At 36.2% G+C, this 15,120-nt stretch overlaps 1 protein-coding gene across 1 annotated transcript in view; it reads left to right on the top strand.

Annotated features, from left to right (window-relative positions):
- The window catches only part of LOC136867445 (vitellogenin receptor), a 33,428-nt gene extending 19,084 nt beyond the window's left edge, over window positions 1-14,344 (top strand). Inside the window, exons 17-37 of the mRNA XM_067144652.2 lie at window positions 1-145; window positions 220-422; window positions 897-1,049; window positions 3,671-3,798; window positions 3,875-3,999; window positions 4,205-4,389; window positions 5,834-5,938; window positions 6,016-6,129; window positions 6,418-6,625; window positions 6,721-6,908; window positions 7,004-7,111; window positions 7,575-7,814; window positions 9,423-9,578; window positions 9,653-9,804; window positions 9,916-10,007; window positions 10,381-10,618; window positions 10,807-10,984; window positions 11,060-11,175; window positions 11,702-11,886; window positions 12,762-12,888; window positions 14,030-14,344. Coding sequence (XP_067000753.2) covers window positions 1-145; window positions 220-422; window positions 897-1,049; window positions 3,671-3,798; window positions 3,875-3,999; window positions 4,205-4,389; window positions 5,834-5,938; window positions 6,016-6,129; window positions 6,418-6,625; window positions 6,721-6,908; window positions 7,004-7,111; window positions 7,575-7,814; window positions 9,423-9,578; window positions 9,653-9,804; window positions 9,916-10,007; window positions 10,381-10,618; window positions 10,807-10,984; window positions 11,060-11,175; window positions 11,702-11,886; window positions 12,762-12,888; window positions 14,030-14,185 — 3,302 coding nt within the window. The 3' untranslated portion in view covers window positions 14,186-14,344. The remainder of the gene's footprint in view (window positions 146-219; window positions 423-896; window positions 1,050-3,670; window positions 3,799-3,874; window positions 4,000-4,204; window positions 4,390-5,833; window positions 5,939-6,015; window positions 6,130-6,417; window positions 6,626-6,720; window positions 6,909-7,003; window positions 7,112-7,574; window positions 7,815-9,422; window positions 9,579-9,652; window positions 9,805-9,915; window positions 10,008-10,380; window positions 10,619-10,806; window positions 10,985-11,059; window positions 11,176-11,701; window positions 11,887-12,761; window positions 12,889-14,029) is intronic.
- Window positions 14,345-15,120: the final 776 nt, after the last annotated feature.

Here is a 15,120-nt window from a genome sequence, read left to right on the forward strand (position 1 = left end):
ATTACATGGCTAACAACTTGTACTGGACTGATACAGAACATAGGACTTTAGAAGTACTCAGCCTGGAAACCATGCAACAAAAAGTACTCTTGAGATTTTTTGATGAAGAAACTCCACTTGATGTTGCTCTAGTTCCAGAACAAGGGTGAGTTTCTTAGTCTTTCACTTTGAACAAACTTTGAAAGGTTTTTCTCCACTAAAATGTTATTTCTTTTCCAGAGTAATGTTCATTGCATTACGAAAGAACTATGAGGATGATAGAGTACACATAGACAGGCTACACATGGATGGTACTGGTAGAACACATGTGATAGAAATGATTTTAAAAGGTCCAATAGTATCTCTTACTTACGACCCACAACTACAAAGAATATTGTGGTGCGATTCTGGAAGAGGAACAATTGAAAGCACCGACATAGATGGTAAGTACCAGTAGCTGGAACTTTTTCTTCAAATGCTAAATCTCCTGGTTTTACCATATAGTGGCTTTATCTATGTTACAAAATGTTTAATAAAAAGGTTTTTTAATTTATACCCATAGCTTATGCTCAAGTTCAAAATGTAACTGCCTAGAAAGTATACAAATATTAATGCTTTAAACCAATTTTAACCTTTTCCTTTCTGTTATGCTAACAGCATTTTCATGAATGCTGACATGTCTGTTAATTACACTGTAATGAAACACATTTTCAGGAATGAAACATAACCCTAGTATCTTTAAAACTATCAAGCAACGTTTATACATCATTCTCTTGAATGCACGTTTGTAAATATGTAGCTTATATCTTCAAATTTCAACTTGGAATATCCTTTAAGTGTTTGCATTTTGATGCACTGGACTTGCTGCCTGTTCAATCTGGACAAAGATTCTAGCACTAGAAACTAAATTCTTTCAGGTTTCGACCACCATGGCTACCGTACTTTCGATGCCCCTCCAGTAGCTGTTGCAACGCTGGGTAAAGATATTTTCTGGACAACCTGGCAGAGCAATAAATTACACTGGTCAAACAAGTATTTGAGCGACTCGAAAATTAAAGGTGTATCTTTAGGTAAGTAACGTATTGCATTATGTCAATTATATTAAACACTGTTTCATTTTCCTCCGAAAGAATATTCCACTAACTAAACTCTTCTGATTTCAGGAAAGCTATTTCTTTTTGCCTGTAGGTATACTGAACTGGAACAGAAATACCCACTTACAAAATAATGATAAAGGAATATATCCAGACCTTAATTTTTTTTTTTTTTAACTTAGGAGTCAAAACTAAATTTCTTAAATTTGGTATAACTTTATAAAAGCAATGTTCTTCAAAGTAGTCATGTTAAAATAACCGATTTCTCAAATTGGTTGCCATAATTTGTAATCCAAAATGGTGAATGAAACTGAAGAGTTCTAGTAATTTAATGTTGCCCATTTAATTGAACAAAATTGTATAGTTTCCCTTTTAGAAATTTATTTATATCGTGTCAGAAGCATACACAAGTTAAAAATTAAATATAAGGAAAAACAAAACATAATATAAATACTCGAATGGTGAAGACCACATTAACCTATGTGAGCCCAAAACCTTGCAACATCAAGTGCATTTGGCTTCGCTTTAACCAGGTCTTCTGTTGTGCAGCTGAATGGGCATGGACTGCATTGCAGCAAATGGGCTGTGGTCTGCTCTTCTCCACATACACACAAGGTACTGTCCAATTCGAAACCCCATTTCTTCTGGTTTACCCTGCACCGCGTAACACCACAGCACAGTCTGTTCAGTGCTCTCCAATTCACCCACTCTGTGGCATGGCCAGGAAGGAGTTCCTCTTTTGGGGTCATCCATTGACTCATCCTCGTATGTTGACTCCTGACGCACCATTCTTGAATTCTTGCTTGCTGCGCTGTTCCTGCAAGTGTTTCGGTTACTCTCAAGAAGCTTTTCCTACACTTAAGCCGCTGGCGTGGTGGCTCATATCCAAACAAAGGGTGGGCTTCCGATGTCAACACCTTTCTCTTTTCTTTCTTGGCTGCCACTTCACGGCGAATATCGGGAGGTGCTATCCCTGCAAGGCGATACTTTTTTCCAAAGGTGTAGGTCTCAAACGTCCAGTAATGTGGCAGGTTTCGTTGAGTGCTTGGTATGGCAAGATTTGTACCACACCGGGCATGCGTATTCAGCTGCGGAATAGCAGAGCGAAAGGGCAGATGTCCTCACTGTCTGGTTGTGCTCCCCAAGATGTTCCAGTTAGCTTCCGCACAATATGGTTTCTGGCAGCCAATAAAAGGATATATATCAAAACCTTCTGCTTGCACTATAGGACAAAAGTTTGGTTGAACATTAAATTTTTATCATATGGCCTCTAAATCTGTAAACTCTTTTCTAAAAGGTCTATTATAATATCAAAAGGGAAAAATATGAAAATTCAGATGACCTATCCAAACTAACGCAAATAAAATTTTAGATTTTACCTTTTTAATCTGCTTTCCTTAGACACCAGTAAGAACTTCATAATTTTTGACAGTGCAAATCTCTTCCACAATTTTCTTTTTTAAATAACTTCACTGTTTTATAATCCAGATCTGATTATTCAATGTTAATGTCTTTGGCTTTCTTTTTTATATGCAAAGAAATTTTAAATTTAAAGGATCTTAAAGAAAGAATAGCCAAGCTGCCTGGATGTCCAATTAGCATGTCACCTTGACTAAGAATACTGCCCTATATTAAAATCGGCAAACTGCATGCAATTTATACAAATGTGGTTCAACCCGAAAGAACTCTGTTTCAAGGGAGTCTTCTAAATCTTCACACCCTTTGTCGTAACGCAAGTAATATTGGTGTTCAATCTGCAAACGTAAAATTATACCAGTTCATCCAAACCCAGACTACGATGTTGGATGGCCTGTCCCCTATAAAGGTTCTCTAGTGGAATAAACCCAATTACCACCGGGCGAGTTGGCCGTGCGCGTAGAGGCGTGCGGCTGTGAGCTTGCATCCGGGAGATAGTAGGTTCGAATCCCACTATCGGCAGCCCTGAAAATGGTCTTCCGTGGTTTCCCATTTTCACACCAGGCAAATGCTGGGGCTGTACCTTAATTAAGGCCACGGCCGCTTCCTTCAAACTCCTAGGCCTTTCCTATCCCATCGTCGCCATAAGACCTATCTGTGTCGGCGTGACGTAAAGCCCCTAGCAAAAAAAAAATTACCTAATTGGGCACTATGCAATATATTGCATATAGTTCATGCAGATACAGGAATGCCAGTTACATTAGTCCCTTAATTTCTGAGTAATTGGTTCGTCTCCTCTGCACCGCCGTGAACAAACCGATCTTGACGTTCAGTTCGTCTCCCTAACTTAATTTAAAGTGACTTGCAGCATGTGAACTGCGACCTTAGTGGTAAGTAAACAGTTTATGAAACAAACTATTCAGTTTGATTATCTTCCACATGGAAGTGGATTAAGTTAAATACCATAAGACGTACATAATACTACAGAAAATAATTTTTGCCATAATACTATTGCTACAGTATCCACATTAGTCACTTCCTTAATTCTATAGTCTTTACTTGCTTTCTCATAAGCAGATGACGGAAGATAATTTTCATGTCTTTTACTACAAATCAAATCTATTCTTCCTACCAGTATGTCAAGTTCTTTTCAAACTGACATTTCAAATATTTCTTTTCAGATATATTTGAAGACATTGATCATATAATGCTGGTATCGGTCCGAGGAATTGTGGTTCCACCAAGCCATCCATGCCAAAATAAAAATGATGGTTGCAGTCATCTTTGCCTTCTCTCCCTTCAACAACCAGTAAGTAGTCCCAAACATGGATTAGGTATGCAAACTTGCTATAAAAATGCTTTGCTAACCTGTTTAACCTGTGTAGGTATGTGCTTGTCCTGATGGTTTCATCTTGGAATCGGATAACCACACCTGTGCAAAACCAGCCCACTGCGCAAAAAATCAGTTTAAATGTGTACATGACAATCGCTGTATTCCAAAAATTCTCAGGTAACTTCACATTATATTGTGCATAAGTTACTTTAATTAGTATATTTAGTCTTTAAAGGCATCATTAAAACTTCCTTTCTTGCTAAATTTAACTACATATATTCAATATTTCTGTTTATGAACCGCTGCCTTAATCTTGCCAATTGTTAAATGGCACTTAACACTGCTGGAAAATCTGGCACTAATAATTGACTTTTCTCATCAGATGTGATGGCAGACTAGACTGTCTAAGTGGAGAAGATGAAAAAGACTGCAGACCAGCTTGCCATACTGACCAATTCCGTTGTTCTAATGGACAATGTATATATTTGGAAGAGTACTGTGATGGTATAGAACAATGCTTAGATGGTTCAGATGAATTTGGGTGTGAACGCAAGGCTTGCAAACCAGGTAACTTTCCTGCACTGAAAGTACTTGCAGACATAAACCTTTTAGTATGAGATTATTCACAATATTAATATTCTGGAATTATTAAAAATAACTTAAACTTTTCCACAAATTCCTCAGCAAATGGTCTTGCCTTTTAATTTGCTTCAACAGTATGAAACATGTTTTTGCACGTCTTACCACAAACCTTTTAAGAGATTTCCTTCTGGGCTAGGTGCTATATATTCTGTTCATACACAACAAAAGGTCTGTGTGTAATACTTAATATAAATGATTTTAGTTGTGAACATTTCATGATAATCTACCTACTAAATACAACTTGCTAATCTGCTGAATTTGTACTTCAAAGTTAACTTCTTGGCATAGCCTTCATGACAATGACTTAAAATGGTTGCTGTAAGCAAATTTGCTAATTTCATTGGTTCTGCAAGAAGTCCAGTTAATATACATATAAAAAAGATACATGAAGTGGAACCAAATGATCGGAACAAAAAATTAAAATCCCATTAAGAAAGTGAAAATTATGAAATTTAAGCAAACTATTGCTCAACAGTTGGGGGCTGTCTTGTCACTGAAATTAAAATAAAAACTTAAACTGTGCATATCAATATTCCATGTCCACTAAACTATTGTTTAGGATGAGTTTAGTTGTTTATCCCACTAATTGTGAATCCTCTGGCTGTTTATTTCTTGGCAGTTTATGGAACCTTGCTTATTAAGACATCCTTCTGAGATGCCAGTCAACAAGCTGGTTGTTTTATTTTAAATCCCATTTTTAAAACTATCTTTTGTGCATTTTGCCAGAGTAAATACATCCTTCTTGTATTAGTCTCCACTAAATGTCCATACCATTTGTTTCAAAGGTCTATGTATAAAGCTTCCAGGGGCACCGCCAAATATTGGCAAGGACACTGCGCCAAAAAGATTGTTGCATACTTGCTCTGTAATTTAGAATGTAATCGCATCTTTCTTCCTTCTTGGCAGTACATAGTGACTTCATCTTTCTCTTGGACTTCCAGTACATGGTCAGCAACAGGAGCAGCATTAATGTCCAGTTTTAGAACCACTGGTCTCTACAAACCTGTATACCTCACCATTTCTAACTCATTCATGGAACCACCTAAGATACAATGCTATTTTCAGTATTAAACTACTGAAGCCCAATAATGCTAGAAGAAACAAAAGTTTAAAATTGTGCTAAAGTTAGTTTTCAAGGACTTCCATAACTTAATCTAAAAGTCACTAAAGTCACCGTCATGTGACGGAAAGATATTCTAGACTAGTTTAGCGTTTATCTTAAGTTGGGTACAAATAACACATTAAGGAAACCAACTTATTTTCAGGAAATTTGTGATTTAAATTATCAAATTACAGTCCTCCCTAAATGTTACCATGGAGAGTACTTACTTCCTTTGTAAAAGTTAACTGTATATTTTCAAATTTTCAGAATCGGAGTTCCAGTGCGGCTCTGGAGAATGCATTGATGCAAGATGGCGGTGTGATTTCAGAGAAGATTGTGAGGATAAATCTGATGAAAAGGACTGCCAGCAAGGTATGCTAGTCTGATTTTGTATACTATAGTTTATATAATACACTTCACCGTAAAACTAACCTTAAATTACTCTTTAGCTTCCTGCCATGCAAGAGAATTCCGTTGCCAGTCAGGAGCATGCATTCCAGCATCGTGGGAATGTGATAATGAAGTAAATTGTGAAGATGGTTCAGACGAACATGACAAGTGCCGTGAGTATCTGAAAATCTCAATGCCTTTCCCACTATCTCCACATTTGCTATTAGTACTACTTTTTAAAATGATTTACTTTTAAATTACATTTCTGTTACTTTTAAATTACATTTCTGTTAACCACAACTTCAAGAAGTTACTCAAGTGTAAGAGTCCCTTGAGCCCTAACTACAAAGACAGATTATTTATTTACTACTTTAAATGCCAAATTTTGCCACTAACAATGCTACTTGAACATATTTCATACCTCTAGTAACTTTCCCTTAAACCTGACTTTTCTCTTACAGCCCTACCTACATGCAGCCCACAGGACTTTGAATGCACAAACAGGAGATGCCTTGACCTCACACTGAAGTGCAATGGAGTGGATGACTGTGGTGATGACTCTGATGAAAAGGACTGCCATAAGGAAGAAAAACGTCCAACTATCTTTTGTAAAGATGATGAGTTCAAATGCACAAAACAAGATGTAAAGTGTATTCCAGACTCGGCTAGGTAATGCAAACTACTTCACTTTTTCAACCAGTTTTTTTGTTTGTTTAAACAAACTCTTGTAAAGAAACGATAATGTCATAATGAAATTTTCTTAGGTGTAATGGAACGGCAGAATGCCCAAAAGGGGAGGATGAGAAAGACTGTGGATGTGGACCTCATCAATTTGAATGTCGAAATTCTAAATGCATTTCATCTGATTGGATGTGCGACGGTATGGACGACTGTTCTGATGGTTCAGATGAAGACCACAGTGTTTGTGTCAAAACTCAACCACCTACAACAGGTAAATTTACATATGGTACTTCAATCTACCTAATAAAATTTTTAACTGCTTGCAAGAATCGTATAAATTGTCTATGGTTAACTTTAATGTTCTAGGACCTTGTGATGGCTTTAAATGCACTTCTGGAGAGTGCCTTCAAATAAACAAGGTCTGTGACGGTGTAGGAGATTGCTTGGACTCTTCTGATGAAGGAGGAAAATGTCGTAAGTCTTGTCCCAGAACTTCTGTCAATGCTTTCATGTTTGCAAGTAAATGTTGTAATTTTATTCCATTGATATAAAATTGCAATGGCTGCCAAGTTCTCCCCCCCCCCCCCCCCCCTCCTGTACATGCTTTATACTAATCGTGGTAAATATTGCTCCATGTAAAGTCAATCTTGTGAATATGAACTCAAGCCTTTGAGCTTCACGTATACACCATTCACTTCCCGATTGTGAATCCCTAGCTCCTAAGGGTGTCCTTAGTTAAAACTTCACATGCTGCTATGGCCACAATTTCATTAAAATTTTCAACTTCAATTAAATTGCAACCTATTTTCTCTTTTTATATGAAAGAGGGCATTAGTAAAATGCCAAATTTCTTACAAATGCTAACTAGATTATACACAGTATCAAACATTAATTTCTAAACTTTATTATGCTAATGCACATATACTTCTCCACTTAGGTTCTGCTTGTATGCAAGGCTATCCCTGTGAGGGAATATGCCACCCAACTCCTCAGGGATCAAGATGTTCATGTCATCCAGGTTACATTCTCCAAGCAGATGGTGCATCATGTTCAGACATAGATGAATGTGAGCAAGACATTTGTTCACAAACTTGTTCAAATACAGAAGGAAGTTTCACATGCAGCTGTATGAATGGATATAACCTCAGACTAGACAGACGGTCTTGCAAGGCAACAGGTAATACTAAAATGGTTTCTGCAGATATTATTGCAATGAATTACTGGTACACTGATTCCATAGTTTGTAAAATTTTGATTTATGCCATATTTGCTTACACTAAATAACCTAATGATTCAAATGTTGGAACAATTTTTACTTTCCCAAAGTAAAGGGAGCTAAATTCCCTGACTGAAGGTTAACAGATTTCATTTCCAATTTTTCTTTGCAAATCAAATGACTCTACAAATGAACATCTCAATTATAGTGTAACACAAGAGTACATTTGCTTTTGGTAATAACAATTAACATCTGTATACAAAGCTTGTAATAAAATTTGCTACCATACTCTTCTACTGCACTTTGCTTTGCTAACTAGTATATGCAGTAGAGTTAAATCGCAATGTACTTCAAGAAACAGGGAGTCCACAGACCAAAACTTTCTTTTAAGGGACAGATAAGCATAATAGGTGACTCATCGCCATGATCATTAAACAGTTGCTCTTCTTGTCAAAGTGAGACTTCTCCCATTCCTTCAAACCACGTCAAGACTCCGTGCTCAATGGCTGCATCGTCAAATCTCTTGCCACCAGCTGCTTAGACAGTTTAGAGATGGAAATTGCTAGGTGCCAGGTTGGGGCTGCAAGGAAAGATGGTATACTTTCCTGATAACAAGAATGACTGAATGTTGCCAGTTATCGAGACAATGGAATGTTTACAGAAAACTACCCTAACATCTCTAAACACACAGTTGACTTGCTGCAACCAAATGCCTACCACATTCGTCAAATGGCCATAAATGACTATGGTGCTTTGTGTGGGAGGTACCATCTATAAAATAGCTTCTCCTAGAGTTCTTTTTAAGCTACCTAGCATTATAAACTGTCCACTCTACTGCACTTTTAAACTAATTCTATTACCACCTACCTTCATGTCCTTTGGAACCTACATATAATTCACACCTTTCCTATAATTTATCTTCATAGAAAACCTTTCAGAAATGTTTGATCTGCAAATGATTGTTCTGTGATTACCAAGATGAAAAATCATTGGCAACTTAAACAAATTCCCTTATCTCCCAAGTTTATACATTTTTTTTTTTTTTTTTTTGCTCTTGACCTGGCAAGTCGTGCACTAGTATGTTTTTAGTTCCTTTCTTGCACAAATTAAAATTCTTTAATGATATAAGATTAATGAATGCCTTTGCTGATGAGATGTAGTGTTTACAGTGCACTATGTCTTCTGGTATGGGCTATAATAAATTTGTTACATTCATTGATCTGTCTGTCTCATCTTTGGCTTTGACAATGTGAAAGTGACAGAGGTATGAGGGATGCTAGTAATACCATTCCTTATGCAGCTAGTCCCTGTTATGAATGGTATGAAAATATCTCTCATAGGGTAGATTGGTGCTTGCATTTCAATGGGCTTGGCAGACTGATACAGTATGTAATAGCCACTTCCGGCTCGGTGAGGAAAGCAACGGGAAACTACCTCTCCTTATTTCCCTAGTACGCCTCTTCAGTGATGCCTGGGCTATCTAGGACAGCTGTTGGCAGAGCATGGAGGATCAAACCAGCCTTCGGGCTGACACACATACAAGATTAATGAAAATCCTTTCATTTGCAGGTCCTCCTCTGGACATGGTATTTGTAGCCAATGACAATGAAATACGAAAGGTGCCCAGCAATCTCAAATACATGAAGCTAATACATCAAGACATTGGATTGAAAATTACTGGTCTAGATATTAATGCCCGCAACAAAACTATTTACTGGAGCTCAGGTATGTTGAGGTTTTTTCCTCTAAAGAGCTAAAGAAAAGAAAGACTTCGGTACCATATTAATCTTTGCTTGCAGGTATAAGTGGTTCTATACACTCTCATTCTCTTTTGGACAACAAGCAAACATTTGCTAAAAATCTTGGTCGACCAACCACGCTTGCTGTAGACTGGATTACTGGAAATATTTACTTCGTCGACGAGTCCGAACAAAACCACCTCCGTATAAAGGTAGGAATGCTAGTATACTAAATATTGTGGGATTTCTATTACCACAGTTGCCTTATTAAATTTTCAAATTAACCTAACATTCTTATGCACTAAAATATCTAAATCTTCCAGGTATGCAATCTAGAAGAAAGGCGCTGTGCCATATTAATAACAGCAGAACCGGGTACAATGATACATAGCCTAGCTGTAGATCCCATATCAGGGTAAGCATCACCTTCATTTCCCAAAAGTATGCTTTCTCACTCTTCCATTTCCAATGGAACAAAATATTGTCAAGAGTTCCTTTTTACTGCCAACTTTCAGGAAACCTGAAATGTAGAAATGGAAGTTTAAAACTTCCATATTTTAGCTGTGCCAAATGATCTAAAAATTCAAATGCTTTTCTTTAATCAAGTTCAGCATGATACTTAAAAAAATCTTCAAAGATTTAATTTCCAAGATTGTATTCAGCTCAATGACTTGCAAACGGAAACAAATAAATTTTCTTAAATTGCTAGGTTTATATTTAAAATCTAAAAAAGGTTAAAACAATTATTCATTGACGACGATATTCTCAAATTTTAAATTGTTCTCTAGGTTCTTGTTTTGGAGCGAGACAAGTTATGCAATGTTTAACAATCCATCCAGCATTATAAATCGTGCTGAACTCTCCGGTGCTAATTCTACAGTCTTCGTGTCTGGAAACTTGGCTGCAGTTACAGGATTAGCAGCAGACTCAATCCGCAGAAGACTTTACTGGGTAGATCATGTTGAACAAAGGGTAGAAAGCATAGATTACCATGCAAATGGAAGGCACATTGTCTTCACAAGAGAGGTAAATCCTTCATAAATTTCCTAATTATCTTAAATAGCACTTTAATGTACTTGGACAATATTGTACATCCCTAAATATTAAATATCTTGCTATACTATAAATTTAATTTGGACAGCTCTGGCCATAAGCGACTAAACAGAACTCCTATAAAAAAAATTTTAATATAATAAAATTCCTCCTTTACATAGGTAAAACATCCCAATGGTCTTCTGTTGTTCGAGGATGATCTCTACTGGATTTCAGCTGGTTCTGGCAATGTGGTGAAATGCAGAATATTTGGAGGTTCACATCGTTGTGAATGGCTTCAGCTTCATGTTGACAGTATTAATCACCTTGTAATAATTCAAAATGAATATCAACCAAAAGGTAAGAATAATACTACAAAGAAAGATCCTTTTTCTACTGTGATGTTCGTTCTTAAGAAATGGTTTTTATTTTCAGGACAAAACGTGTGCCAGGGAAAACCTTGTAGCCATTTGTGTGTTATTGGAGTAAATGGACCAAAATGTATATGTGGAGATGGCACTATTGTTCCCATGAATATACCATGCGAAGATGTAAGTTGAAAGTATCAGTGATCCCAGAAGAGTGCTGGGTACACTTTTGTATATGAATCAATGCATGTCAAAGAATCTTGCAATAGAAAACTAATCTTTCTCAAAAATGTGAGGACAAGATGGCTCTACATGGCAGTAGGGTCTCTCCACTTAGCAAACTTGGGAATGATAACAAATCAGTGTCCTTCATTCTATAGCAAGGTCTTTGGCTGCATCTTGTTATAAAAGTTCATCTATGTAGATGTGAATCTCCCTATCTTTTTTTTTTCTAGTACTAGAAATGTTTTGAAACTAAATCATTCACAATAAAATTATTTTCTATTGTGATTGCAGAGGGCAACTTTATCTAGGATTTGTTTTTGGCTATTCCCACTCATTAAATCTAAAGAAATGTACACATTTTCTCTTATAGATTCCTACTTAAGTCTCACCTGTTCACTTGCTCTAAATTTCAATGCTATGAATTTGTAGTTTGTATAGTAGGCTTTTCTCTCTGCTATAAAGAAAATTATTTCATCTTTCTTAGGGTGATCATATAATGCTTCAACCTCACTTTCCTGAATCTACTAAATCAGATCAGAATGCAGAAACGTCGACGGGTTGGTCAGTGGAGGGTACACTATTGATCGTTCTTCTTGTACTAGCCCTGGCAGCGGCTGGCTACTTCACATATCAACATAAACTGAAAGGAAAAGGAAAATTTGATATTAGGTAAAGTACTAGACACTAAACTCTTTAATATTTAAGAATCCTAGCTAATATTCTTATGACCTATATGAAGTAGCTTTATTTCAAGCTACTTTTATGTTCTGCTTGCTTTTAATCACCACTTCTTCCACAACTTACCAATACTATCTTAGCAATCTTGTAGAGTTTTATTTTCCAAATTGCAACTTTAAGGTTTAAAAAATGTTCAAATTTTGGTCTTAAATTTGTGAAGCATCCTTGTAGAAGTCGATTATAAATTGCATTTGCATACATATTAATTTCTTTTAAATAAATGCAATGAATTTCTCAATTTGTGATCCTTCCAGAGATATTCTGAACTGAAAATTGAAATGCAGAGTGTTTAAGCTACTTTTTCATTTAAGTAAAGGATGAAACAAAATCTCCATCCTGAAATGAAATACCAAAACTTATACTTTTACCGTCTTAAATCTCTCCTAATGCAGTGTTAAAATGGGGTAACTTGAACTTAAGTTCATTGTTAAAAGGTTAGTCTCTTCATCAAGAGAGCTAAATGCAATGACAGATTTCAAAATTGATTAATCTAAATAGACTTCTTTTAAATTGCATAGTATAGATAAGGTTTTGGTAGTTCTAGAAGTCTCTTGATCTTAAATTTAACAGTAAATTGGGAAGTCAATTGGAGAAGAGTTGTGAATCTTTTTACTTTACCCCTTTACAACATAATCTTGTTAGTTCAAAGTTTTCAAAGAAATATCGGATGGAAAAGATTGAATAACCATTACAAAAGCTCCTCATTTACAAAAGCCTTGCAATTCTGAGAATATCAAACTTCACAACTGGAAATAATTAGTCAAGTTAAAATAAAATATATTTTTACTGTAAATATTCTCTTCCAGCATTCGTTTCAAGGATCCTTCTTTCGGATTCTCTCAGAATGGCGATGTTGCTGGATCTCGCCTGAAACCAGGTCAACACGAGTATGTCAACCCTCTGGATAATGCAGGAGAATTGCAGAATGTCGAGGTGAATATCAAAATGCAACATGGTAAAAATAACTCAAGACATGGGTCGTGTAAATTTTAAGAACTGTGAATTTTATCTAATCCTTAAAATGATAACTTCAAAAGGATCAAAAGTTCCTTAAACGCTAAAAAACAGTCCAGTGTTTCTCGGCAAAAACTAGATTACAGTAGCTTCTCATAAAATACTGAATTATACCTTCACTTTTTTTTACTAAAAAAAATTTGAATTTTCCTTCACAGCAGAAACATTACTGCTGTTTCCAATTAATATTTTTAATGTTTCTTTAGTTTTGATATAGTCCTTTATATTAGACCAAAGGTCACCTTGCTGACTGTCCTCAATAATTGATCTTAATACTTAAATTCTAGGGAATTCCTCCCTTAAGAAGCAATTCCTTATTCTACGAAATTTTGACATGAAACTGACTTTTACATTTTCTTCCTTCCTGATCTTCCAACAAGCATATCCTAATTACAGCATCACTGCTTGCTCGGTGGTGGCCGATTCTTGAATTGTTCACGTGGTCTTATACCATTTCAAAGAACATTTCATTGCCTGAATTATTCAGCTTACTCTTCTTATAATTGAATATTTGCTCTTAAGTTTGCTTCTTCGTATTGTGATCTCCTCTACCTTTTCAAATATCCTCAAAAGAATTGCTTTAGTAATGCTACTCTTTGTTACAACTCACAAAGTTACTTTTCTTTGGATTTTTCCAGTTCTTGAATAAAGTGATTGCAATATGGTTAGGGTTGCATAGACTGGAGCCATACTCTAATTGGGGTCTTGCCAAAGACTTAATATGCTCCTTTACAGTAAATCCTTAAATCTCTCCACAGATGGCTGGCAATCTACTGCTCATTCAAGGAAATGCTCAGCACTTGGTCTAGTCCTATATCGGACAGAGCCTTATCAGATTACAGAAGTCTTTCAGATTTTTGAAATTTTTGCAATAAATTAATCTTCTACATAGGAACATTCTGGAAAATAAAATTAGTTCTTTCAGTACAGAACTTTCTCTTCGTCTCCAGGGCTAGTTGGCAGACTGGTGAACATGTCACCCTAGTGAAGTGTCTTACTACTGTATTTTCTCTTAATGACTTTCAGAAAACTCTTTACATTAGGGTTTGTTTTTTTGCAGATTCCAGAAAATGAGTCAAGACAAATAAAGGAATCTAAAATGAGCATCTTCAAAAAGCTTGTTGCACCTAACCGAACACAGTTGGAAGATTCGGATGAAGAGTATGCAGACCCCGAATATTCTACAGATAGCCAAAAAGCTAGACTTGTACCTTGAAGACCTATTTTACATAACTTATATCCATAAACAAAAGTTGAACTGTGATAATTTTTTAAATTCTTTTGCAATAATGAAAATGCTTATGGAGAATATTTAATGAATATATTTATGATGAAAAAATGTTTATATTATACAATCTTGTAATAAAATAGTTTATGTAAGTTACCTTGGATGTCTAAACTCTTCATGAGATTTCCTGTCCTGCTGAAAATTCTCTTAAATTCAATTGGTCAAAGATATTAATTATATAGTCGACTTTAAATTTAAGGAAAGAAAACGGTGACCTTGACAGATCACCCTCCAGCAAAAGAATAGTTTCCAGATGGTGAAATGGCCATGAAGATTCATTTCCTTTACGTCCACCTTAATAAATTTAAGCTTTCAGATTATACATTCTAGTTTTCTATAAGATTTTACAAACATTAAAGCTTGGACATTCCAGATCATAGGTGGGCAATGAGAGCCTGCTGATGGCATGAGCACAGAAAGAGCAGAGAGCAGCAGACGTGTTTCTGCTGTAGACTACTTGTGCAATGTGTGAAGTCAAGGCGCAAGCAAAGCCACAGCAATATACCTGGTCGATGCTTGCAAAATAAGATCGTATGGTACGTCATTCACTGTTCAGGCTGTATTGCTAAACAAGCCTTTATGTAGGTCTCCTATATTTCCAAGACTACAGGCTCTTTAGTTTATATTAGATACCGGAGGGTAGTGATGGGCAGTCTGAGACGAGGTCTCGAGTTTTCTCGGGATTTCTCAAGACTAGCGCAGGCATTATTTCTCGCTCGAAATTTCGAGAAAACTCGAGTGTTGTCCCCACAATGTGCGGTGGGCAGCGTGTCGTAGACCTGCAGGTAATTGGAGCTGAATGTTTTGTTCCGAATATGCGAATAGCCAACCACGGGCCTTCTCATTTTCGTAAATACGTATCA

This window comes from Anabrus simplex, chromosome 3, assembly GCF_040414725.1.
Source record: "Anabrus simplex isolate iqAnaSimp1 chromosome 3, ASM4041472v1, whole genome shotgun sequence".
Taxonomy (NCBI): Eukaryota; Metazoa; Arthropoda; class Insecta; order Orthoptera; family Tettigoniidae; genus Anabrus; species Anabrus simplex.